The sequence below is a fragment of the Podarcis gaigeae genome, assembly GCF_964106915.1.
Source record: "Podarcis gaigeae genome assembly, chromosome: 7".
Taxonomy (NCBI): domain Eukaryota; kingdom Metazoa; phylum Chordata; class Lepidosauria; order Squamata; family Lacertidae; genus Podarcis; species Podarcis gaigeae.
The window spans coordinates 82,488,337-82,516,214 of NC_139683.1; the positions used below are offsets into that span (position 1 = coordinate 82,488,337).

General features: G+C 45.0%; 1 protein-coding gene across 1 annotated transcript in view; it reads left to right on the forward strand.

Moving 5' to 3' along the window:
- The first annotated feature begins 1,140 nt into the window (after positions 1–1,140).
- ADAMTS16 (ADAM metallopeptidase with thrombospondin type 1 motif 16) overlaps positions 1,141–27,878 on the forward strand; it is an 86,069-nt gene continuing 59,331 nt past the window's right edge. Inside the window, exons 1-9 of the mRNA XM_083749675.1 lie at positions 1,141–1,767; positions 2,171–2,267; positions 6,420–6,745; positions 13,018–13,294; positions 15,589–15,788; positions 17,750–17,833; positions 20,423–20,582; positions 22,276–22,381; positions 22,898–23,035. Of these exons, the coding sequence (XP_083605801.1) occupies positions 1,708–1,767; positions 2,171–2,267; positions 6,420–6,745; positions 13,018–13,294; positions 15,589–15,788; positions 17,750–17,833; positions 20,423–20,582; positions 22,276–22,381; positions 22,898–23,035 (1,448 nt within the window). The 5' untranslated portion in view covers positions 1,141–1,707. The remainder of the gene's footprint in view (positions 1,768–2,170; positions 2,268–6,419; positions 6,746–13,017; positions 13,295–15,588; positions 15,789–17,749; positions 17,834–20,422; positions 20,583–22,275; positions 22,382–22,897; positions 23,036–27,878) is intronic.

A 27,878-nucleotide genomic window follows, 5' to 3' on the forward strand; every position in this document is an offset into this window, starting at 1 on the left:
CAAGTCCACCAGTTACAGAAACCATGTCCCCACTATGTAGCATCACTGTAGCTAGGCTTGGTCTACCACTAAATGTAAAGGGTAAAGGGACCCCTGACCGTTACGTCCAGTCACAAACGACTCTGGGGTTGTGGCACTCATCTTGCTTTATTGGCCAAGGGAGCTGAGGTTTGTCCACAGACAGCTTCCAGGTCATGTGGCCAGCATGACTAAGCCGCTTCTGGCGAACCAGAGCAGCGCACGGAAACACCGTTTACCTTCCCGCCAGAGTGGTACCTATTTATCTACTTGCACTATGACATGCTTTCGAACTGCTAGGTGGCAGGAGCTGGGACCGAGCAACGAGAGCTCACCCCGTCACGGGGATTCAAACCTCCGACCTTCTGACCGGCAAGCCCTAGGCTCTGTGGTTTAGACCACAGCAGAAGAATAAAGTGACAGACTCCTGAGACAGGCAGATGGCAGACATGATAATTCCTGCAGGCAGGAGATGACCTCTCTGGAGATTTCCAGTCTATATGTTTTTGGGTTTTTGTTCTTTTTTTAAGGATTCTTTAAGTAGAAAAGTATATCAGAAAGAAAAAAACTATTTTGGCTGTGTCCTCTGGTGTCAAATTTCAGCAGTGCCCTGTGCAATGCCCTGCCTCTCGCACTCCACTGTAAATCAAAGTTGTGCCCCGGTGGCACACACACACGCTCCCAGGCAACTGAATCAATTGTGCTCCCCTAAATCTGCCTCTGTCCTAGTTTTACTGCTTTTTCTTTAATGAGGAAAATTAATTAAAAAAAAATCCCAGTGACATTCTTCACCTGCATCCAGAAATGTAACTTCATTCTTTCACTACTGAAATTTACCACTTCGTTCTCTCCCTCTCTCTGAGAGATGGGCAAAGAAGCACACTCTTTACCTGCTCAGGAGCACTTTCACCTATTGTTTTCCATTTACAGTACTGTATTGCAAAGTTAAACCCTGGCAGCAAAGCTGATCTCTCCTGGGCAAATGGGCATGGAATAATCCCTGGTTCCCTATGCGCGCGCGCGCGCGCTCTCTCTCTCTCTCTCTCTCTCTCTCTCTCTCTCTCTCTCACACACACACACACACACACACACACACTTGTCTGCATAATTTGGCCGGCCCCCGCCCCTCTTGCTCCGCGAGGACAAAGGCAGAGACTGCGAGCTTGCGCGCAAAGTCCCACGCCCCTCCCCTCTCTCCTTTGCCGAGGGGCGTCCTTCTCCTCGACGTGGGAGGAGTAGGGGGGGCGGCAGAGGCAGCAGGTGCTGGGCGGGACAGGGAGATCTGCCCCCTCGGCAGAAGCCGGCCGGCTGCCCCCTCCCCGCCCTGCCCAACGGAGGCTGCTGCCGCCGCCGCCGGAGCGCAGCTGGGGCGCTTGGCCATGGAGAGCCGCACCTGGCGCGCCGCGCAGCCCCGACCTGCCGCCTCCTGCCTCGCCCACGCAGCCCGCCGCCCCTCTCGACGAGGCACCTTTTAGCCGCTGGGCGTCCCTCTCCCGCAGCAGCCAAGTGAAGGAAGGCTCCGCTCATTCCTGCCATGCCTGCGCTTTAGGCTGCCGCTCCGGGGCATGCGGCTCTCTGCCACCCTGGCAGCGCGCTCCGCTTCCCTCTCCAAAACAGGAGCCAGGCGCCCGGCGACAGGGGTGCTCCGTCGCTAGGGGTGGTTTGCGGAGCTCGGCTTGGCGGGAGAGGATGCCGTCCGGCAGCCTGGCGGGGCTGTGGCTTTGGCTGCTCTTCCAAGCGCAGCTTCAGGTAGGTTCTCCCAGAACAGCTGTGCGAAAGCCGCCTCTCTTTTTCTCTCTTGCAAATTGCAGTAAAGCCAGTATTCGGTTATCTCCGCGGCAGGACCACCCCAAATAATGCTGATGGCGTTAAGAAGGACTTTGCAATACAGAGAGCCCATAAATAAATTCTGCTCCTTGTAAATCTTAAATCTTTGTATATAGCCATCCAGAAGGGTGGGGTATAAATAATAGCATTATTGTTATTGTTATTAATAATAATAATAATGGCGTTAAGAAGGACTTTGCAATACAGAGAGTCTGCTCCTTGTAAATCTTAAATCTTTGTATATATCCATCCAGAAGGGTGGGGTATAAATAATAGCATTATTGTTGTTGTTGTTGTTGTTATTGCCACCTTCTCGCTTTTCCAGGGTGCACCTGTGACATGTGCAGGTCAAGCAGCCGCTGGGAGCCCAGATCTTCTTTCCTCTTTGCACTCTGAGTTGTTGGAGTTCACAGACAACAGTGGTAAGTGAGCAGAGTAGATCCAGAGTTGACCCTTGTGATTGGTTATATTAGCCTGTAAGGGAGTTGGCTGGTGTCTAATGGAAATGATCTCTTTGGCTTCCTTTATAATTCTCTGTGTATGCTCAGGAGCTCTTCTGACATGGGGCTTGTAAAGCCCAGTGCCTGTTTACTCAGAAGTCAGTGACTTTCCATGTATTCAGGGAGACTTACTTTCGAATAAGAGTGCATAGAATTGCAGTCACATGGTGAAATCCTGTGCACCCCTCCCGTGAAGTAAGCTCCATTGAGTTCAATGGGACCTTTGTCTAGGTAGATGTGCATAGGGTTTTATTTGGAGTGGTTGATTGAGGTTCTGCCCATATTAATAGGATTAATAACTCATGCACCTGGGATCACAAAGTTTTTTGAAATAGGTGTTGCTAATGTTTAGATTCTGTGGCTGTTCTAGGCTACATGTCCAATTCAGGTCTACTGAGAAATAAGCCCCACTGAGCCCAATAGGGCTTTCTCCCAATTACATCTTAATTCCAAAAACATACGACTGGGCTGTAAACAAAACCTGCTGCTTTCTATAAATGAATAGTGAAAACTCTTTGATTAATATGTTGGTATCTGGAATAGCAGAGATTGTGAAATATAGGCTATACTTGATGCATTGGCTTTGATCGGCGTTAACGGATTTCCACAGGCACATAAATGTATATGCTATTTTAGCGTGGCTTTCTTAAATTAAACTGATATATTTGTAACTGGCTTTCTTCCAGTCTGGAGTGGCTGCTGCCCTGCAACATAAGACCTAAGAATAATAACTTAATGGGTGAGGAAATCACATCCACACACATTCAAGCTAATGAGTAACTGTTGCTCTCAGTGAGGTCTTACTAGATGGTGAGAGGAGCCCAGGAGGAAAGATCTGCCCAGCTGCTGAGTTGCTCCACTCAGAATTGAGCCTCATTAACAATCCAAATATTGTGGGGTGCAGAATCTGTACCCTTTCCTCACGATTGTGAGTAGTGGAAGTTCAGCCTTTGTTTTTATTAGGCTTACAAAACTTCCAGATGCAAAATACCCTACTGGAACTACCCTGTTCTATAACAGTGTCAGAAAGCAACATGATGAGTAAAGCATAATTGTTTTTAACTACTCACCTGGTTGCCATAGGTGATTAGGAAGGCCACCCAGGTGAGGGAGTGAGTGAGCAGGCTGTCTGAAGATGGGTGGAGTGTTTGTCCCTTCCTCGGACAAGTCACCAATGTTTCTGGGCAGGGGCACTCTTTTCATAGAAACCCAGCAAGGTCACAACAGAGGTGTGCAGTGCTTGACTCCCCCTCCTTCAGCATCTCAGTTTGTTAACTATGCTGGGAGACTCCCCCCCCCGCCCCCGCCCCCGCCGCCATGGAGGAGTCATGCAGGCTTCCAGGGAAGGCACAGATTGCCTCTACCATTCTCTGGCAGCCTCGTGGATTTTCCATACTGGATGATGCTCACAAAGCAAAAGTCGTTCTCTCCCATCCAGCAGAGACCCCAAAAAGGACCAGCAGCAGATGGAAAGAGCTGCCGGACTGGTGTCTTTCTGTTGCTGGACTTGGAGCAAATGGGCCTCATGCCTGCCTAACATGGAATCATAGAATTGGAAGGGACCCTGAGGGTCATCTAGTCCAACCCCCTGCAGAGCGGTGGACTCGTAATCTGGGGAACCGGGTTCGCGTCTCCGCTCCTCCACATGCAGCTGCTGGGTGACCTTGGGCTAGTCATACTTCACTGAAGTCTCTCAGCCCCACTCACCTCACAGAGTGTTTGTTGTGGGGGAGGAAGGGAAAGGAGAATGTTAGCCGCTTTGAGACTCCTTCGGGTAGTGATAAAGCGGAATATCAAATCCAAACTCTCCTCCTCCTCCTCCTCCTCCTTTTTGCCCAACATGGGGCTCAAACCCCCATGGCCCTGAGATTTAGAGTCTCATGCTCTACCAACTGAGCTATCTGGGTCAGGGTGTTAATTGGGTACTTGGGCTTATTCACACGCACCATGCTTCTGTTTATATTCATACAATGACAACACAGCCCTTTGTCTCTGTAAGTCCCACTGAGTTGAATGGGACTTACCCCCAGGTAACCATGCATAAATATACAGTGGACACTCGGGTTGCGAACATGATCCTTGTGGGATGCATGTTCACAACCCGCAGTGTTCGCAACCCGCAGCGGCGTGTCTGCGCATGCGTGGGTTGTGATTTGGCACTTCTGGACATGCACAAAGCGTGATTTAGCGCTTTTGTGCATGCACGACTGCCGAAACCCAGAAGTAACCTGTTCCAGTACTTCTGGGTTTTGGCGGGTCCGTAACCCGAAAAAACGCAACCTGATGCAGCTGTAACCCGAGGTATGACTGTAGTTGGTTGGCAGCAAAGGGGCTCTATCACCAGCCTACTAAGCTTAGAAGCTGGATGCATGAATAGCAAACCCTCTTCTTGCAGTCTCAGCAATCGGCGAGGAGGCAGGGAGCCTGCCATTCAGCCCACTGCCACCAGCAAACACTGCAAGCAAGCAAGTCTTTTTTGAAAAATGTTGCAGGGCTGTGACTTTTGAGAGCCTATTTACAAGTCTGTTTTAAAAGAAGTTGTGCCCGTGGAGATAAGAAGGAAAACACCAGGGGGTGCTGAATAGTGAACATTAATAGCCTGAAACATTCAGTGAAGGTCTCCCTGGAATTCAAGTGGAACTTCCTCGTTAAGTTTATCAGGACTTTTATTTGAGATGTTCTCAAGATAGCATTTAAACAGCTTTGGGGAAACTGCTATCCTTTGTAGGTTGGAACTAGATGGATTAAACACATGGCTTCTGGCAAAGATGGAGCCATTGTGTACATAATTCTCCCCTTCCTCTCTTTTGCATCTAGTAAGGATTATCTGGGCCCTAAACACAACAAGATTACTCACAGCCTCACTGCTATTAGAATAAGTTATGTGTTCTCATCATCTACCCTTGAAATGCAGCGTAAATGCTAGGTCTGTAATCGCTAGGAAAATGAATCTGCTTTAAAAAAATTGTGATAATGGATTAATGGATCCTGTTATGCAGGAATGCAAAAAGGCTATGTCCACAAAACTCCCAATTTACTGCAGGGGTGGGACACTGGATCCAGCCCACAACCCCCTGGGTGAGTTTTGATAGGTCCACCCGTCAATCACTTGATGTCACAGTGAAATCAAACCACTGCAGGCAAAGGATGAGCCGCTGATTGTAAAGCACTCTGCATTCCCAATGAACAGCTCTCTAGTGGAGCCCAACCCAGCAGCACTGTCAGGGCAGGCACAAGCCTCCTTGTTAAGAAACCGCCTTCCTGTTGTTCCTTTGGAGCGACAGCCTTACCTGCCCATAGCACGCAACACATGTGATGTCAGGTGTGGAGGCAGCTGGTCATGGTTTTTGGGGGGATGGCCTTAAGGGCCAAATTTGGACTCATGATGGATTTAATGAAACACATTGATCAGAATTTTCCCCACCCTCTGGCCCCTTCTGCACTCTACATTTAAATCAGCAACTTACCAACAGTCAAGTCTCACCTCAGAGAATCCAAACTGTAGTTTGCGGTGGGTGCTGAAAGTTTGTAAAGGGACCCCTGACCATTAGGTCGAGTCGTGGACGACTCGGGGTTGCGGTGTTCATCTCGCTTTATTGGTTGAAGGAGCCAGCGTACAGCTTCCGGGTCATGTGGTCAGCATGACTAAGCCACTTCTGGCGAACCAGAGCAGCGCACGGAAACGCTGTTTACCTTCCCGCCGGAGCAGTACCTATTTATCTACTTGCACTTTGTGCTTTTGAACTGCTAGGTTGGCAGGAGCAGGGACTGAGCAACGGGAGCTCACCCCATTGCAGATCAGAACTGCCAATCTTCTGATCGACAAGCCCTAGGCTCTGTGGTTTAACCCACAGCGCCACCCGCGTCTCTTCTGAGAGTTCTTAGGAGACCCCTATTTCCTTTCATAGAGCTACCCAGAGCAATTTAACAACCAAGCCCTCCTCCCAGGGGACCTTTTCAGTAGCCAGGTTGCAACAGGAAATCTGTGGGTACAAATGCATGCAGACACTTGCATTTGACCTGCCGCCATCCATGCTGCTGAAAGTTCTGACTCTATGCATTGATTGCTTACAGAATATGTTATTGTGACAGCATATGAAGTAGACCAAAATGGGGCTTATGTAAGTCATGGAGTTGCACACCATGAAAGGAGGAAGAGAGAAGCATCTGAGGGAGAAACTGACTCGCTGCACCTCCATTTCCATGGATTTGGCCATGACTTCCAGCTTGACCTGAAGACTTCAGATTTTCTCGTGGCACCTGGATTTACAATACAGACCCTGGGCAAGGGGAGAACCAAGTCAATACACACATACCCAGCAGAAGACTTTTGCTTTTATCAAGGTGTCTTGCGATTGCACAAAAACTCATCTGTAGCACTTTCAACATGTGGAGGCTTGGTGAGTAAAGATGGAACAACAAGTTGAGGGGGGGGGAATTAAATGCAAAATGTTGTAGCTATTGTTGCAATGAAATTCAGGATGGATGTGCAGGTAAAACATCTGTGGAAGCTTCAAAAGGAGGAGACTTTGTGTTGTTGTTTTTAAAATACGTTTTTATGTATGAAACATTTCACAAGAAGACTGTACCGGCAAACATACATTTTACTGCCACATGTACTGCATAGGTATGTGGTTGAGTGTGTGAGAAATACATAAAACAAGCATATCAGCATATACAGTATATATCATAATATTGTGCATAATTTTGCGGAAGCTATAATTCCACCCACACACCTCTGTTCATGGGGAGTGTTTATTGTAAGAATGTCAGAGCGCCCAGTGGACGATATGTAGTGCCTCATCAAGAACCTGGATTTGCATAATGCCAGGGTCATGAAGGGGAGCAAAAGTGAAGGCAGGTTTTGAAATGGCAGTGGCCGCAGAACTGGAGCAAGGAGGGAGAACCACTGAGAGGGTGAAAATTGGGATTTTAAACAGTAGATTTTGAGTAGAGCAAGCAGGGGGTGACACTGAGGCGAGGATATGGCAATTTAAAACAAGGTTTGAGAACAGAGAAAAGGGAATTTGGAAAACTTGTTAGTTTTTGTGTTGTACCTACCTCTGCTATGTCTTTTCGTTAAAACAGGTGCTTAAAAAAACACAGCTCCCCAGTAGCCTTCCATCCCTGCTTCACTCAAACCTCTGCTGTTGTTTAAAACTGCCCTTTTCCTCTCAGTTTCTTTCCATCCCTGCTTCACTCATTCTGCCATTGTGAGCTTCATTCAGCCTGGTGTGTCACAAGTTGTGCAAATGTGGTATATGAATGTACATTGAAACAGGTAATCCAGGAAGCCATTATTGGTTGTGGCTCCTTTTGTCTTCAGGCAGTTTTAAACACAAGCTTGCTGTTCCATCATGTGGGAAGTGCCCCTTAGAGTAGAATATTGGCTAAGGGTGGAACAACCCCCTCCCCCCATACACTGTTCTGGGGGTTCTCCAAATGCAGGGGGCGCATGGGGGAAAGCCCCATTTCTCAAGCAAAAGTCCTTGCATATGCCTTGTTGGGTGAATCCCACCCTACGTGTGATGGAGATCTGTACATAAACACTGAAAGTTCAGTGAAGCTGGCATTAATTTTCTGCAGAGATGATTTCACTGAATATATTTTGCTGCTGAATAATTTGATGTTCATCAAGAGTGCCAGGGATGATGTTATCTTCTCTTGTTTGAGCTAAAGGCGCATCCCCACCCAAAGGCAGTTTCTGTAACTTCATAAATCTGTTTTTCCACTCAGAGATGTTCAGGTTTTAGATAAAAACTTACTGAAGTGGTGCACTTAGTCAGATCCCATTACATGTCCTCTATCACATGTTCATGTGAATACACATGTGGAGAATTGCTGTTGGTCAGAATTCTAAGTCAGGTGGATTGTTTACCTGACTCTGTATAAAGCAGTTCCTTGTGGTTCATTCACACATGCAAATCATCAAAACGTGTGATAGTGTCATGTGGGAATCAGCCCTCGGTCCTATCTTAAAGGAGATAATTCATTTTGCAAAGCTTACATTAAAGCCTGCCGACATCATGTTGGGATGTGCAGTCTTGGAGGTAACCATCAAATAATTTGGTTGGGATGACTAAAGTATCTCCACATACTCATGGACAAAGTTTGTTTGTCAGCCACTGGTTCCCAGTCACTGGGAGCTTCAAAACAGTCAGCTGAAAACTACTCTTGCTTGAGTTGAGTGCATAAGACTGAATTACTAAGAGGGATTTAGGGATTCACAAGCACCCCTTCGTTTACTTTGAAGGAGCTTCCTCAAAGGGATCCTTTGTGAACCTCTAACCGAGCAAATGCAAAACCCTTCCAGGTGACACTTGGCCTGCCCCTGTGCTTGACATCTTAAAACCCAGGCTGAAGACATTCCTATTTGTCCAGGCACTTAGATCATGAACTGCATTGCATTCAGAGTGTGGCTCAGTAGATATTTCTCGCTGCTGTTTTACTATATTTTTATGTTTGATTTAGTGATCTTGTGCTCTTAACTGGCCTATGCTCACGAATGGAGGAAGGAGAGGATATAAAAAATAAACTAATTAACTAGCTAAATAAATAAATCAGCCATGGTCAGTGGACTGCCTGCTTGTTGTCTCTGCCACCTCCCCCCCCAACCCCCGGCCAAGCTATCCTCCCAACTTACCCAGAGTAGAAGGGGGCCCCATTGATGACTGAGGTTGTCTCAGCTCCCCTGCAGAGCTTCCTTTCCCACCAAAGAGTGCGCTCAGGCTACACATCACAGCATCCCTGGTGGGAAGATGATGCTATTCCTGTCTATTTCCACCAGCCCAGTCCTCCATCTGCGGTAACTGATATGAACAGCATCACTTTCCCTTAGGGATGATGTGACATGTAGTCTCCATGCTCTCCTCAGGGGGAAAATAAAGCTCTGCCCAAGAACTGGATCCAATTCTAATTTCTGCTGCACTCGCAGCCACTCCTGTCTCCTTCCTCCCTGAGGTAAGTTTGGAGCATCCTTGGATGGCAGAAGATGGGGAAGCAGTGGCTGCAGAAAGAGTGGAGGCCACTGGTTTTGTGGGTCAAGCAATCCTTGAGAAGGATACTGCTTGACCTCTGCCATCTTACGGGTAGACCTCTGGACACCCCTTAAGATTCAGCTGCTGTAACAGCAGAGTCAAGATCCTGGTGGATGCAAGCAATTTTTCCCCCTCAAAATGTTTTGTGAACAAGTCACAATGAGCTGCTGTTGGTTCTGGGACAGACTGTAAAAGACTCTGCACAAAGAGCATGCAATGGAGGCAGCAAAGTTTGTCGTCTTTCCTGCCTTTCCTGCCACTAGGTTGATGAGCTTCTCCTAGTCTGAGTAATAGGACTGTTTGGCAGTAGCTAACCTGTGATGACGCAGGTGGCACTGTGGGTTAAACCACAGAACCTAGGGCTTGCCGATCAGAAGGTTGGCAGTTTGAATCCCCGTGACGGGGTGAACTCCCATTGCTCGGTCCCTGCTCCTGCCAACCTACCAGTTCAAAAGCACAAAGTGCAAGTAGATAAACAGGTACCGCTCTGGCGGGAAGGTAAACGGCATTTCCGTGCACTGCTCTGGTTCGCCAGAAGCGGCTTAGTCATGCTGGCCACATGGCCCGGAAGCTGTACGCCAGCTCCCTCGGCCAATAAAGCGAGATGAGCGCCGCAACCCCAGAGTCGTCCATGACTGGACCTAATGGTCAGGGTCCCGTTACCTTAATCTTTGATGGCACAGCCATATGTGCAAGTCATCGCTTGATACTTCAGTCAACACCTTTTGCACACCACCTAAATATATAGGTAGCTGTGCAGGGGCATAAGAGAAAAAAATGAACAGCAGCACTAGTGTAACACCTTCCAAAAATTACCAAGTATTAAGCAAGTTTTCAAATTGCAAATTGCACAGAGAAAAGAAAAGAAAATGTTGCATTGAGAAGTTGGGAAATTAATTGTTAGCAATGAAGGCTGTTCTCTTTTAGAAATTATTTGGATCTTCTCTAACACTGAGCAAAAGACACACTTCCTTGATGTATTCAGCACTTAGCATTTGGACCCCTAAGAAGCAGTAATTATATACTGTTGTGTAGTTTATTGTGCTCACGAAGCACTCATAGAATCATAGAGTTGGAAGAGACCACAAGGGCCACCGAGTCCAACCCCCTGCCAAGCAGGAAACACCATCAGAGCACTCCTGACATATGGTTGTCAAGCCTCTGCTTAAAGACCTCCAAAGAAGGAGACTCCACCACACTCCTTGGCAGCAAATTCCACTGTCAAATAGCTCTTACTGTCAGGAAGTTCTTCCTAATGTTTAGGTGGAATCTTCTTTCTTGTAGTTTGGATCCATTGCTCCGTGTCCGCTTCTCTGGAGCAGCAGAAAACAACCTTTCTCCCTCCTCTATGTGACATCCTTTTATATATTTGAACATGGCTATCATATCACCCCATAACCTCCTCTTCTCCAGGCTAAACATGCCCAGCTCCCTTAGCCGTTCCTCATAGGGCATCGTTTCCAGGCCTTTGACCATTTTGGTTGCCCTCCTCTGGACATGTTGGCATCCTCTGGACTCCTCTGGACTCCTCTATGGCATCCGCCTTTATGCCCAACTCCCCAAACTATAACCTATCTTTTTTTATCTTGCATATCTGGGTTCATTTGCTTCCAACAGTCATCCATGATTTTCTCTCATCTTGCTGTGGTTCCACTCTGAAAAGCTTTGACAAAACCAGTAGTAAATTTGTTCCACTTCCCTCAAAATTACCTTTGCCCCATTCTTTCTGGGCACAGGTCTGTGCTGGTTTTTTTCACCCCAGAACTTTCCCCACAAAGAGCATTGGCAGGATTATTGTAATAACGTGCAGTTTTATAAGTGTATATATTTAAAGTAGATGAGCGAATTAAGTTAATTTAGATATGCAGGAAATATTTTTAAAAATAAATTTAAGGTACTGCAGAAAGGGGGGCAAGGAAGTCAAGTTTTGAAATGTTAAAATGATGGTAAAGTTATTGAAATGTATAAAACTGAAAACCATAAATAAAAATAGATATATATAAGAACTTTCCCCATAAAAACCTGCTTTTTGAAGCTGAAGTGCAACAAACGGCAAGTCGAGTTTTCTGCAAATTGCCATTTGCTCCAATTCAGCAGTAAAGAGCAGGTTTTGGCAGGGAAGGCTTTGGGGAGGGGGGGAGAGAAAGAGAGAGCACTCATACACAAAGCTTTAAAGCATTGAGTGTGCCTAGAAAGTGTGGATAAGCCCCTGTCTGCAGCTACTCATCTGCTGTGTCATTTCCAGAACCAGTGGGCATATAGGAAGCCCTGTGCCCATTCTCAAAATTGTTCCAGATGAAATATGGGTTTCAGGCCCAAACACCAGTTGGGTGTTCCTGATTTAGTTCTCTACCCCTCCCCCATATGAAACTTTCTACTTTTACCCTGATTTCCTCCATGCTACCATGCTCTGGGAAGTTTTTTTTTAAAAAAAACGCTAGAAAGTACGGCACTCCTTTGTGCGGTATTTTGTAAGTTGATATGACAACACAATAACACATAGGAGGTGTTCCTTCAGAGGTAGCCTTTGGAGACCCAGAGATCTACTACATGCTTGACCCAGAGGGCAAATGAGCCCTTGGCCTTATAGTAGGAAATATAAAATCATAGTGGTGGGAAAGACTATTAGCTCACCCAGCCTCTGGCTTTGCCAAATTAAAATTGTTCCCTTTGGTAGGGTTTCTAGTGCTGTGATGAATTCCATTTTAGAATCTCTGTATGAATTGGTTGCTACAATTTCCCTGGTAAAGGTAAAGGGACACCCTGACCGTTAAGTCCAGTCGCGGATGACTCTGGGGTTGCGGCGCTCATCTCGCTTTACTGGCCGAGGGAGCCAGCGTTTGTCTGCAGACAGCTTCCGGGTCATGTGGCCAGCATGACTAAGCCGCTTCTGGCGAACCAGAGCAGCACACGGAAACACCGTTTACCTTCCCGCCAGAGTGGTATCTATTTATCTGCTTGCATTTTGACATACTTTCGAACTGCTAGGTTGGCAGGAGCTGGGACTGAGCACCTGTTGCGGGGATTCGAACCACCAACCTTCCAATCGGCAAGCCCTAGGCTCAGTGGTTTAGACCACAGCACCACCCACGTAAACAATTCCCTTAGTTAGCCCTAAAACTGGGGGGGGGGGGGTGAATAGTTGCACAACAGGGGAAGGGGGAGGTCTGTATGAGTCTGTGGGTACTCCAGGTGTCCCACAACATTATGTTTACTCCAGGCTAATGTCCCCACTTAACAAGATTTGAGAATCAATCCCAGAGGCTGTTTCCAATTTCTGGTTTACACACAAAAAAAACTCCAGCATTTCCAAGCACAGTTAGCACCAGTGTATATGTAATGTTAAGATTTAATTAAATTATTATTAAAATTCTGAAGGAAATTTGGAAGAGAGGGGAGAGGATGGATTTGATCCGGAGAAAGGAATGTGCATCTCCCTAGAATGATTTTTTAGTTTTCAGATCCTGATTGTTAAGTTTACAAAGGACCTCTGTTGTCTAAAAAACCTGCTGTACAAATTAAGATTTGTTTAGGAGCTTAGTGTGGGAAAGGAAAATATCTAAAAGGAAGGAGTATCTTCTGAAAGGCAATCTGAAGCCACTGTTCTCTCTTTTAATTGTGTTTTGTCTTTCTAGTCTGGCTTGATAAGGACGCAGGAAGCTGATTACTTGCTGAAACCACTACCTCCAAATATTGCACTTAAACACAACTTCTCTGCTCCTCACGGTCACCGTCCTCATGTACTGTATAAGAGATCTACTGAGCCTCAGCTGGCATTTGATAATGAGGTAACTGTGAATGATGAGAGGCAAAGGGAAGTGGATACTCACAATCATGTTTTTCAAGAGACCCACCATCATCGCAATTCTGAGCGGCGGCAAAAACGGCACTTTTGTGGGAGGCGCAAGAAATGTATGTAAGGACACAGTTTCCCCCACCTGAGTTAATTCCACTGTCTGTATAGCTGTTGTTATGATTGTTCATTTGCAGTTCAGTTGTTCCTTTCCAGTAAACAAATACCTTCGCAAGGAAGAGGTAGGAAGTGAGGTTATGTGAACACTTTGGACCCAGGCGTTGGATGTTGGTGTTGCATGTCTGCCTCAAACAACTTTGACATCAAGCAGTCAGCTCTGATCACTCCTGTAGTCCCAGCCTGTTGCCATGTTCTGGTTTCACTTCTGACTTCCCCCCCCCTAAAGTCAGCACACAAAAGACTGGTACTGAGCTTTACCACGGTGTTTGTTCCCTAACTGTGTGAGCGGTGATTTGGATGAATATATCACTGTGTTCTTTGTTCTGTCCTTCAACTTTTAGTAAGGTCTTTCAAAACGGTTACATTTAGTTAGGTGCAAATCAAAATATTTGCCAGTATCTTCTTAAACTTCTTTGGCACAATTCAGCCAATGTAAAGTATGCCTTAGGTCTCATTGTTTTTGATTCTTTAAGGTAATCTGCCTAGAGATTTGTATTATATTAAGCAGTATATTAGGGACGTGGGTGGCGCTGTGGGTAAAACCACAGTGCCTAGGGCTTGCCGATCATATGGTCGGCGGTTCGAATCCCCGCGGCGGGGTGAGCTCCTGTCCTTCGGTCCCAGCTCCTGCCCACCTAGCAGTTCGAAAGCACCCCTAAGTGCAAGTAGATAAATAGGTACCGCTTTATAGCGGGAAGGTAAACGGTGTTTCCGTGTGCTGCGCTGGTGCTGGCTCGCCAGAGCAGCTTCGTCACGCTGGCCACGTGACCCGGAAGTGTCTCTGGACAGCGCTGGCCCCCGGCCTCTTAAGTGAGATGGGCGCACAACCCTAGAATCGGTCACGACTGGCCCGTAAGGGCAGGGGTACCTTTACCTTTACCTTAAGCAGTATATTTTTTAATAAATAAATTTATTTAAACAGGAGAGACGTAGGTGTACTTAATGGACCAGTTTGAAATCAATAGGACTTAAAAAGTAAATGTTTTTGTACAATTTTCAAAGTTAGGGGCTGTGAAGTAGTGCACAGCAGCCTCTGGCAACATTGCCTAAGCTAACAGGTTTGGTACTAACACTGGAGTCGGATGAAGAGAACCTTTCGCCCTCTAACTGCTGCTGAACTACAAGCATGGCCAATGGTCAGAGATGATGGAAGTTGTAGTTCTACAACATCTGGAGAGCCAAAGGTTCCCTGCACCCGAGTGGAGCAGTGTGGTTCCTGTCTCCATCCTCTCTTTCTCCAGTATATGGGAAATCAAACAGGGATGATTAATAATGTTCTGTACAGTGTGCATGAAACACTAGATGGGAAAGAAAGGGATGGAGCAGAATGTTAAGAAACCTAGTGGTGTTAAGTTGCTTAAAAATATCAGTAAACACTGCCCTCTGGAAATGTATTAAGTTCTTGCCACACGTACTTGACCCTTCCCAGGGCTGTGGGTCTCTGAGATCTCAGCACAAGGCTTTCATTGCTACAGGAGATCCATTAACTGGTAGGTAGCTATGGTGTGGCCATCAGAACGATGCTGGACTTCCTTTGGTCCCCACCAACATGGCCAATAGTTTTGGGATATTGTAGCCCATCTAAAGTACCACAACTTAGCTATCCCTGCTTTAACTGGAGACACCAAGGTGTCCTTCTGCCTTATAAATGGATGCCATGCTCTGCTATAATTCTTTCCCACTACAGTCATACCTCGGGTTGAAGTTACTTCAGGTTGTGCTCCGCGGTGACCCGGAAGTAACGGAACACATTACTTCCGGGTTTCGCCGCTTGTGCATGTGCAGACAGTCAAAATGATGTCACACGCATGCGCGGAAGCAGCGAATCACGGCCTGCACACACGCAGACGCGCAGAAATGGGTTGCGTTCACTTCAGGATGTGAACGGGGCTCCGTAACAGATCCCGTTCGTATCCAGAGGTACCATACCACTGTACATGGAAGTTACCATATTTTTCGCTCTATAACACGCACCCGACCATAACACGCACATAGTTTTTAGAGGAGGAAAATCCGCAGGCATGCCACCCGTAGGCATTCCCTCCATAACACGCACAGACATTTCCCCTTACTTTCTAGGAGGAAAAAAGTGAGTGTTATGGTGCAAAAAATACGGTACTTTTGGGGAGCCTAGTATAATCCTGTTCACGTGTTTAGCTCTTTGATTTGACGTTACGCTGTGAAAAACACAGCTTTAGTTTTATTTGGACATTTCCTGTCTTGCTTCTTGCAGATATGCCCCAGCCTCCAGATGGAGACACTTACATTCTTCCAGATGAATATCGATATCTACTGCGAAGCAAGCGATCTCTTATGAAGGCTCACAAGAGCAAAGAGCTGAATGTGGAGACCTTGGTGGTGGTTGACAAAAAGATGATGCAAAACCATGGCCATGACAATATTACTACGTACGTCCTGACTATACTCAATATGGTATGACAGTCCTTTTTCTTGAGACACGTTGGGTGATGAATACAGATTCAAAATTAATATTGTCACTTTATAAGCATGTTTAACCACTAGTGTGTACTCTCCTCACCCCTCCAAATACATTCTGGAGTAAGACGGAGAGTATTCCCTCCCCTCTCCCTGGCCCTTACAGCCGCTTCAAACACAGGTTGTGGGGAAACGGCCTCACTGTGTTTCAAGCCGCTAAAGTGTATATAGTCTTAATGCTTTGTGGCATGTCTGATTTAGTTAATCTTTAGTTTTCCTGAGAGTGGAGCGATGAGATCTGTGCAACATGGAAGTAAAAGTTAATGAACCACAAATGTTGCCCTTGTTGCACATTGTTTTGTGCCCTGCAACCCTGAAATCACGTACCGATTTTGCAGGAGGGAGGTTACTTTGATGCATGTTGTGTGAGTTTCTTTCTCCTTTGAAGTATGGGTATGATCTGGCAAATATTGAGCACGTTTAAGACTCATTGATTGCAGCGAAAGTGTTGAGCAAGTCTTTTGGGGCCAACACAATTATAAAAGCAAGCTTAAGCAGCTATATGGGCTGCCAGACTTCTAGGGGTACCACCTCCCTTAGCTGTGTAGAAGTCTTGGAGAAAGAGCCATAGCCTCTAGTAGTTGGAGGAGGCTCATCAGCTAGGCTGACAATCCATGCATCCAGGGAACAAGATCAAGAGCTTTCTGATCACTATCAGGGTGTGGGTATCCAGGATGTAGACATAGTTGTAAAAAGGAGGAAGTAAATAAGAGGCAGACATTATAAATGAAAACAAGAGAATAATGGCCCCAGGCCACCCTCAACCATTAATGTGCCTTTTTGTTCAGTTGCTCAGGGAGCAATCTTGTGCATAACTCCCCCTTTGAAATCAGTAGGGTTTAAGTACCTGACTTTGGTTAAATTTAAGGTTAAGGGACCCCTGCCCATTAGGTCCAGTCACAGATGACTCTGGTGTTGCGGTGCTCATCTCACTTTATTGGCCAAGGGAGCCAGCATACAGCTTCCAGGTCATGTGGCCAGCATGACTAAGCCACTTCTGGCGAACCAGAACAGCGCACAGAAACGCCATTTACCTTCCTGCCAGAGCGGTACCTATTTATCTACTTGCACTTTGACGTGCTTTCGAACCGCTAGGTTGGCAGGAGCAGGGACTGAGCAATGGGAGCTTAACCCGTCACAGGGATTCGAACCGCCGACCTTCTGATCGGCAAGCCCTAGGCTCTGTGGTTTAACTCACAGTGCCACCCGCGTCCCTTGGTTAAATTACACTGCATTAAAAAAAAACCCAAAAGAATTGCAACAATATTTTGTTACGTGTAACAACAACAAAAAGAAAGAGTCCTATGGCATATTAAAGGTAAACATATTGTGGCATAAACATTGATAGGCCAGATACATAAGCAAAGTTACAAGAGCAATGAGAATACACACACACACACACACACACACATATATATATATATATATATATATATATATATATATATTTTCACTGTTTAATGGGCACATTTCCAAGCACTTTTCCATAAGCAGGAGACAGCAGCATGAAATTTGTATGAAACCAATAGATTGTATTCTAGCCGTAATTCTGAAATATGAGGGGCCCCCTCAGTGTTGGCATCCCACCAGCTCCTGAAGACATACCTGTTTAGGCTCCCTTAAGAGAGCTTCTGGTTTTGGTGTTTTAATTGTTTTAAGTGTTAAACCTTTTAAATTTTTGCCTTATTATATATTTTAATTGAGCATATTTTAATGCCCAACGGATTTGTCATTGTATATTTTGATTACGTGTTGATTTTATAGTTGTAAACTGCTTAGGCCCCATTTTGGCATATAAGCGGTATATAAATCAAATAATAAAGATAATTAATTTTTCATGGCAGATGAGGGTACTGCATTAGCTTCATCTGCTTTCAATTTTTGGTATTTCCTCTTAGGTTTCTGCTTTGTTCAGAGACGGAACCATTGGAGGAAATATCAATATCGCAGTTGTTGGCTTGATACTTTTGGAAGAAGAACAGGTAACCGCGAACATTGCACTGTTTTCTTTGAAGCTGAATAATTAAACATCGTTTTACTATTAGAGACCCCCACTCAGTCTGTCAGACTTATGGCAGAAATGGTTTCGCAAGAGTGAATCAACTAAACTCTGGCTGGTGGAAGCCCTGACTCAAGCCGCCATGACCCCATCTTCCACCAACCGTCTCTTTTTCAAGTTCAGATTTCCCTGTGTTTTCCCTATGGCTGAGAGTTGTGCTGACTCCATGTTCAGTTCTAATCAGGGGTTGGTTTTTAGTGATCATTGTTAACTGGCTCAATTCTAAGCAACCCATGCTTAGTGTTGACCGTGGTTAACCACGATGTCACGAGGATAATAATAATAATAATAATAATAATAATAATAATAATAATTTATTATTTATACCCCGCCCATCTGGCTGAGTTTCGCCAGCCACTCTGGGCGGCTTCCAATCAAGTGTTAAAAACAGTACAGTGTTAAATATTAAAAACTTCCCTGAACAGGGCTGCCTTCAGATGTCTTTTAAAAATAGGATAGCTGCTTATTTCCTTCACATCTGAAGGGAGGGTGTTCCACAGGGTGGGCACCACTACCAAGAAGGCTCTCTGGTTCCCTGTAACCTCACTTCTTGCAATGAGGGAACTGCCAGAAGGCCCTCGGCGCTGGATCTCAGTGTCCGGGCTGAACAATGGGGGTAGAGACGCTCCTTCAGGTATACAGGACCCATACTGATGGTTAGAGATAGTGGACAAATGCTGTGTTTAAGAATGGAGGTTCAATAGGAACTCTCAGCTCACTCCCAGTCCCCAACCATGTGTGTCTAACTCCACTAGACACACTTTGATTTGGAATACGCTTCTAAACTAACCACTTAAGGAAGCACTTAAAAACTCTATACTTGGAGATACAGAACCCTATATCGTTCCTACATTGAGCCCCGCAAAAAGAGCTCCCAGTCCTCACTATTCCAGCTGTTACAACTGTGTTGACAGGGACATGAAAGCCTACTCTCCCTTCATTTAGTTGCCTCTTTCCTTTTTTGTTTTTGAGTTGTCTCCAGTGCAGTAGAACGCTCTACTAGCGATGTAATGCTTCATTTTATGTGCTGAGCGATCAGGACTCCTTAAGTGACAGGTTAATTACATTGAATGTTTAGCTTTTCGTGCTTGGACCACGTCCAACATGAAAAGAGTAAGGAGAGTAATCTTTTGATCTTACACCTGTGATATAATTTTCCTTTACATCTTATGCTTAAAAATTGCTGCTCTGTAATTGTAAATCTGTTGCTTACTGCGCCACTGATTACAATTCTTTCTTCTGCAGCAAAGGGAGTAAAAGGAACAGTTAGTACTTGTTAATTTTATAAAGGCAGCTTTTCGTTAGTTACAGCATAATTCTAACCTTGCCTCCTCAGAAGTAAATTCGGTTAAATTCAAATAGGGTTTATGTCTTGGTCAATAGAGGTTATGTGAACACTTTGGACCCAATCCTGTCCATTGGGTAGTCTTAGTCCAATCAGTCTCTGCTGATTTTCTTTACTTTTATCCTTTGTTCCTGTTATTATGTCGTATAACAGATTTTGTAAAAAGGAGGAAGAAATATTGGACAAACATAATAATATCTTCAGATACAATATTATTATTTATTTTAAATGATATTTACAACCTGTTTCTGATATTTTGGAACTCGTGTTCCTCTCCCTTGCTGTTTTTTTTTTTCTAAAGAGGAACCTAGAGCTGAGATTCATACTATCCTCCAGTGCTTATGTTTAATGATGACATACAATATATTTCAAATTTGGATACCATAGTTCATATAGCATATACAGTCGTACTTTGGTTTTCAGACAGCTTAGTTCCAGAACGTTTTGGCTCCCAAATGTCACAAACCCAGAAGTGACTGTTCTGGTTTGCAAACTATTTTTGGAAGCCGGACGTCCGATGGGGCTTCTGCAGGTTCTGATTGGCTGCAGGAGCTTCCTGCATCCAATCAGAAGCTGCGCTTTGGTTTCTAAACATTTTGGAAGTCAAACGGACTTCCAAGGTACAACTGAAGAACACTGATCAACAGATCAGAGCAAATGGCAATTGGGGAAAAACCCAAATTGCTGTTTGCTCTGATTGAGAGATAAAGAGCAGTGTCGTAGTGCCAATGCCCAGGGTGTGCGCACACGGGCAGGGTGCAGAGGGTGAACAGAGCCTGCTCCACCAGCCCTTGCCACTGGAGCCAAGTGGGGCCACACTGTGCCACCTGCCACCCCACAAAGGAAAAGCCCAGATGGTGAATTGGAGGGCGATTCCCCCTAACACCCGCAGAAAGGAGTGCCAAGCCAGGCCACACTGGGGTCACCCCTTGCCCGCCTCCCTTCCTCTGTGTCTGTTCACCATCTGTGCAAGGAATGAGCAAGCTCTGGCCAAGCGGCCATTCAGCGAGGGGGCCAGGGACATGTTGGTAAGGCCAAGCCAGGCTCCAAGACTGTGTCTTTCCCTTTAAACACCTGCTTGTTTTTATCAACTTGCCCACAGCTACAAAACTAAATCTCATTCCCATTTCCCACTGGACTTTTTCTTCTGTTTGACTCTTCGTTCAGCCAGGGCTCGTGATCAATCACCACGCTGACCATACCCTGAGTAGTTTTTGTCAGTGGCAGTCCGGGCTGATGGGGAAGGATGGGAGCCGCCATGACCATGCAATTTTGCTTACCGGCCTAGATATATGTTCCTGGAAGAATGAGCCATGTGATACGTTAGGTGAGTCTTTGCTGGCAACCTACTGTGGTCATCGCTGCTGAAGCATTAACCCCTGCTCTTAAAGGCCTTGGCAAAATCAATGTATTTTGCTGATGTTGCTAAATACCTAAAATCCAGTGTCTGGCTTGATACTTAACCGGCTAAACACATATTGGCCCTATTATTTCACAACTGACTGGCATGATTACACTGAAGGGTCCTAGACCCTATCTTATGGTTACCAGACAGCCCCGTTTCCCGGGGACAGTCCCCAGATTTACAAATCTGTCCCCAGAATGTCCCTGGATTTCATTTAATGTCCCTGGGTTTTTATTTTAAGTGTTGTAGATTTATTAGTAGGGAATGAATGTTGCGTGATTGGTTCAGTGGCACAAGACACGTCATACGGAGACTTATGGCGAGGCAAAATGGCGGGTGCCACGGCAGTGAGCAGCTCCTGAAGCCAGCCAGAGCCAACTGCACTACCAGGCTGGCTCTGGGCTGCTGAGACTGCCGCTGCCACTGCCGAGGGGGAACCAGGGACGCCTGGCGCGTCAACTGGGGGAACCGCTGATACACCCCCCCCCCCCCCGCGCGCATGACCCAAATTGAGCTGGGAGTGAGAATGCCTGGCCACCCGGCCGACTGCCCAGCAGCTCTCTGGCGCCAGCAAAACCTTGGAGCCGACACAGGAAGAAGGAGGGGAGAGGAAAAGGAATAGAAAGAAAGAGGAAAGAGAAAAAAGGGGGAGCGCCAACATTGCCACACCACTGCCGCTGCCACAGCTGAGTAGGAGAGGTAGGAGAGCACTGGGAGGGCAAGGACGCATGGCCAAGCTGAGGCCCGAGCCGAGCCTACTCCACGGGTGGCTAGCGTTCCAAAAGAGGAGGCCGGGGCCAAGAGGAAGGCTGTGGGAATGAGGAGACCACAGAAGAGAAGATATTACTTATTAATTTTCTTTTTTAAAAATAACCTTTTTTTCTCTTTTCAAAAAAAAAAGTGTCCCTGGATTCTTTGGAAAAAAATCTGGTAACCTTACCCTATCTTGCCCTCTAATAATTGCTACCCGCCATGCCCCACAAATGCCAACAGTGGTGGAATAGTTGCAAACTAACGGCATCTATAGGAATAGAATTTGAGGGTTGAACAGGGATCTTCTGTCCCACCCCCCATCTCCACCCCTGTATTCCTGGAGCTTCTCAGAGAACAATGGGATATATAAATAAATAAATTGGGGTTTTGCAGTCCAAATCCATACTGCCTCTCAGTGTATACCCATTTGATTCCTCAGGGCAGGACATCAGTGTGATAAATGCTGGAATTAAATGCTATCAGATGTTTGCCATGGGTTTTGCAATATTCAGGTGATGGGAGAGAGATGCCTCTATTTTGTTATCCAGTGTAATAGCTCTGCCAATTAGTGGTGTGCTCAGGGTGTGGGTGTGGGGGAGAGAGAGAGCAGGGATCCAGTTGTGCACTGAGATACATAAAAGCAGAAGAAGCAGTTCCTTTCTAATTCGTATCACAACACGGAAGCTGCGTGACGCTGGCAGCAACAGTCTACTTTGCAAAAACCCAAGTATTGCATATGCATTTTGAAGCCAACAGACCAAGTTCTTTTGTATTTTCTTTTTTGGTATTTGTTAAACTAACATTCACAAAGACAATTTCCTAATGAATGCTGTTTCCCCTCCCTTTACGTTTAATTTACCAGGATTTGCTCCAATAAATGGAATGTGCAGTAAATATCGCAGCTGCACAGTTAATGAAGATACTGGTCTTGGTCTGGCATTTACTATTGCTCATGAGTCTGGACACAAGTGAGTTTGTATGCATATCTTTGGAAAGAGATACTAGATATTTGTTTGTTTGTTTGTTTGTTTGTTTTTTCCAGCATCCTTTCTAACAGGTGAAGTAGAAATTTGTTGTGCTTCAATTAAATATCTGGTAACAAGCCAAATGACTGTTTGAGCAAACTGTGGTTAGAATTCAAACACTGATATGATCTTCCAAACAAACATATCGTAATTTAGGTCTGCTTGTTTGCCTTCGTGTTTCATCTGCTCAGCATTTCAGAGTTCAGATTCTATGGCTTTCGGGGCTGGAACAATGGCTGGGACTATCACTCTATGTGAAGCATCGTATTGGGTAAAAGTATTCAGCAGGAATTTTCAAAAGAGTCCTCAAATTGGTAGTTTTTCCCCTAAAAACTGGTCAGGATTAAAAATGGTGCACAACAGAGAAACTCTCTTACGAAGTTGAGTTCAGAGTGCTGGTATTATTAAGGCAGTATTTATATAGGGAGAATGCAAGTTAATCGATTTTTCCTCCTGCAGCTTTGGCATGATCCATGACGGAGAGGGAAATATTTGCAAAAAGTCTGAAGGTAACATCATGTCACCCACGCTGGCAGGACACAATGGGGTCTTCTCCTGGTCAGCTTGTAGCCGTCAGTATCTCTACAAATTTCTAAGGTATGCATGTTGTGGAAATGAGAGTTGAGTCACTGAAAACTTTGCTTCCCGCCCCCACACTTTTGAGAAAGGGAAATCCGGATGTTTTAACTTACCTGTGGCTCAGTATACCAGAGCAGATAGATAACATTCATAGATCTCTTGGGATAGTGGATTGACTGGGCATTCGCTAGGCCCCAAGACCAGCCAAGGGCCCACTGTCGCAAGAATGCTGCCTTTCCAAAATGTTTACAGATTGGCAAAAAACTCTTTCGAAATTTATATGGCAAGGGAAAAGACCGAGAATTAGATTTAAACTACTTACAGATTGGAAAGAAAGAGGGGATTCTCGGTACCTAATCTGAAATTATACTTCAAAGCCTCCTGCCTCTGTTGGATCAAAGATTGGATTAATTTGGAAAACACTGACCTGCTAGACCTAGAAGGCTTCAACAACAGATTCGGTTGGCATGCCTATTTGTGGCTAAATAAAGAAAAGGTACACAAAGGTTTTTCAAACCATATTATTAGAGGGCCACTTTATGAAGTTTGGGAGAAAAATAAAAAACTTTTAGAATGGAAAACACCCTGGTGGTTATCGCCAATCGACATTTTAACTACCAAAAAAGCAAATATGGAAGGAGAAAGACTGACCTATGAAGACCTACTGATAAGATCAGAAAGCAGATAGAAGATGAGAACATATGAGGAGTTGAAAGACAAATTAACAGGATGGCTGCAATTCCATCAAATAAATGCAGCATGGAAGGAAGATAAAAAAGTAGGGATGAATGAAAAAAAATCTAAATTTCAGATAGAAATAATTGAAGGTAAATCCAAGTTATTATCCAAAATGTATAACATATTATTAGAATGGGACACCAAAGATGAAGAAATAAAGGAGGTCATGACAAAATGGGCAATGGATTTGGGATACAATATAGAATATGATAAGTGGTTGAAATTATGGACTAGTGGAATGAAATTCACGGCATGTGTCACACTCAGAGAAAATTTGGAAAAGATGATGTGGTACATCACACCGGCAAAATTAGGGGAAATGTATAAAACAGGAAATAAGGCCTGCTGGAAGTGTAAAATCAAAGAAGGCAATTTCTACCATATGTGGTGGACATGCGAAGAAATGAAGAAATTTTGGGAACTTATTTATAATGAGTTAAAAAATATATTTAAATACACTTTCCCCAAAAGACCAGAGGCCTTCCTACTAGGAATAATTGGGGATGAAATTAAAAAAGAAGATAAGACATTATTCCAGTATGCTGCAGTTGCGGCTAGAATATTAATTGCACAAAATTGGAAAAGTCCAAACACCCCAGCAATTAGAGATTGGCAAATAAAATTATTTGAATTTGTTGAATTAGCAAAAATGACACAAAAAATCAGAAAACAAAAAAATACAAAGTTTATTAGTGACTGGAATAAATTTATGGTATACATTGAAGGGAATTATAGAAAGTTAAAAACTATAGCAGGTTTGATATAGATCTTACGATGTGTAAACGATTAACAATTATCAGCTGCAGGAAAAAGAAAGTATTTTTATTAAGAAGCCCGAATTCGGGAGGGATGGAGGTCAATAGGTGTGTAGAGGAAAGATTTAAAGATTTAAAGATTTAAAGATATAAAGATTTAAGTGCGAAGACAAAGAACTGTAACGGAAACTGATGTTATTTTTATGTTATGTTTGGATATCTCTTTTGAAATTGTTGATTTGTTTTCTCTTTTGGTTATTTAAGTGAAATTCAATAAAAAGAAATGAAAAAAAGAATGCTGCCTTTCTCACTATATGGAGCATAACGAAGAAAATAATAATAATAATAATAATAATAATAATAATAATAATAATAATAAATTATTTATTATTTATATTCCGCCCATCTGGCTGGGTTTCCCCAGCCACTCTGGGTGGCTTCCAACAAAGTATTAAAATACAGAAGTCTGTTAAACATTAAAAGGTTCCCTAAAGAGGGCTGCCTTCAGATGTCTTCTAAAAGTCTGATAACTGTTCTTCTCTTTGACATCTGGTGGGAGGGCGTTCCACAGAGTGGGTGCCACTACCGAGAAGGCCCTCTGCCTGGTCCCCTGTAACTTGGCTTCTCGCAGTGAGCGAACCGCCAGAAAGCCCTTGGCGCTGGACCTCAGTGTCTGGGTAGAATGATGGGAGTGGAGATGCTCCTTCAGGTATACTGGACCAAGGCCGTTTAGGGCTTTAAAGGTCATCGCCAACACTTTGAATTGTGCTCGGAAATGTACTGGGAGCCAATGTAGGTGCCAATGTTATGTGGTCTCGGCCGCCGCAGCCACATTCTTGATTACTTGTAGTTTCCAGGTCACCTTCAAAGGTAGTCCCACATAGAGTGCATTGCAGTAGTCCAGGGAGGAAATAACTAGAGCATGCAGCACTCTGGTGAGACAGTCGGTGGGCAAATAGGGTCTCAGCCTGCATACCAGATGGAGCTGGTAAACAGCTGCCCGGGACACAGAATTGACCTGCGCCTCCATGGACTGCTGTGAATCCAAAATGACTCCCAGGCTGCACACCTGGTCCTTCAGGGGCACAGTTACCCCATTCAGGACCAGGGAGTCCTCCACACCTGCCCGCCCCCTGTCCCCCAAGAACAGGAATATGTTTTAATGCTCTGCCTCCTCTAGGATTTGGGGCAAGGGGCGTCCACTCAACTTTTCTGCCCCATTTTACTTAGTAGTGTTTGCTTAGGTAAGATAAGAGTCAGAAAGGTTATCACAAACAATTTTAATCAAGAAGGTTTACACTTCACTTGATAAAGGATTCCCTCAAAACATGAGGCTCTTAATCTCAGGGCTGTGGGTTTGAGCTCAAGGCACCATACATGGTTCTCGCCTCATGCTGCTATTTTTCCCTCACAGCAACTCTGTGAAGCAGGTTAGGCTGAGAGAATGTGTCTGTCCCAAGGTCACCCAGTGAGCTTCATGGCTACGTGGAGATTTGAACCTGTATCTCCCGACAAAGTATTTCCCTACCTTGGGGCTGCGTTCACATCACAGTTTATTCCGTTTTCCTAATTGCTACGTTCTGCATTATATTTGAGCATTCACATGATATAAAACCTACATCTGGAACAATAGTGGAATGTGGTGCAAATTTAGTGTTCATTTCCATGTTACAGTAAAGCCCACAACTTACATGCATTTAATTTGTGCGCATTCAGCTTTACGTGCTTAGCAAAAGGAAGGAAGGAAGGAAGGAAGGAAGGAAGGAAGGAAGGAAGGAAGGAAGGAAGACAGAAAGAGGCGGGCGTCCAGAAAAAAAATACGCAATCCTATTCAGCACTGAACCCAATGTGTTTTGACCATATGTGATTTTGGCTTTAGGCATGATCCCCAGAACATAACCCCCCCACACACACAAGTTGTGGGCTTACTGTATTTGCTTCCAGGGAGTAAATCGGGTCCTCCCTTAAAGAGGGCACGTAGTGCTGTGAGGCCCAGAAAACCGACCCCCTGTGTTGTGGATGGGTACGATTGGTCAGCCACAACACCCGATTGGTAGCTCCCTTGAAGCTGGGTACAATCTGGCCAATGGGATGCAGTCCAAATGGTTCAAGGGACCTATTTATGCCCATGCACGTGACCCAGAGCTTCCTCTTTTGGCTCATGCATTCAAAACACCTGCCCACCTCTCCCTACTTTTAGGGCTTTGCGCTTGACCTTGCTATGCCGCCATGTGTCGTCTGTCGTTGGGACAGGGACACGGCAGGAATTTTCCCCACTTGGTGGATTGGCTGTTGCCATTTGGGTTTCTCCTGCCATGGAACAAATTGTCACAACTTGTCAGGTTGTAAATAGGCTCTGGTTCAGGTGATAGGGATGGGAGAACGCTCTCACCATCCTATGTGAAGGGTATTCCGTTAAAGGAATCCAGGGACTCGATGGTTTGGTCAACCCCTGAGAGGTTCCCGGCTTTCCGCTTATCCAGGTGTTCACCCTTGGCTCATCTATGCTGGAACCCTGGGTCAGCGCTACCTGCAAGGGTGCAGGGAGCTAGTCGAACCAGAGCCTATTCAACCACTCACTTTCTGTAATCAATAAAGTTGTGGCCTAAATTCTGCCAAAAACCAAACCAAAAATTTGACTCGTGTGTGAATTTATTTAGGGGGGAGGTTTCAGGGTCTGAACACGCAAAAACCCTTTTGCAATTAATAAGGAAATAAGTGATAAACTTGTGCTAGATTCCACTGTGGTTCCAAAGGTGGCTTTTACATCATGTGAGTGCTCAAATATAATGTGGGGAACAGGAAAATAGGAAAACAAATAGGGAAATGTGAAAATGGAATCAACTTCCATGTGAGTGAAGCACTGGTAGATGACTATGCATTTCTTAACAGATGCACCCGTAACAGGGATCTGCTCAGCTTTCTGAAAACCGCAAGCATTCAGTGAATGAGCTTGCAGTAAGTTTTTGAGTTGACTTGCTTTTCTGTCATTTTTTAGATGGATGCTGTGTTGCAATGCTAAGAAGTTTCGTGCAGAATCCTGTTGTGCTAAATTTCTCTCAGTCACGCTAATAGCATTGACCATGTTGTCCTGTTGTGCTTCCACTATTAATAGCAGAAGATCTCATCCCATTTAGTGATGTCTGTATGGTGGAATTTATTTTAGGAGAATGGGTTAATGTTAGACTCAGCCACTCACGCGTCTGATATCCCCAGGATGTGCTCATCTTGTTTTTCAACAGCACAGAATTGAAGACACCTAGATGCAAAGCAAACTACTGGTCTGATTTGAACCAGAGAGTTGTCGAACACCAGAGAGTTGAGAGCTAACTTCATTGCTGTTCCAGTCACAGTTTAGCCCTCTGCAC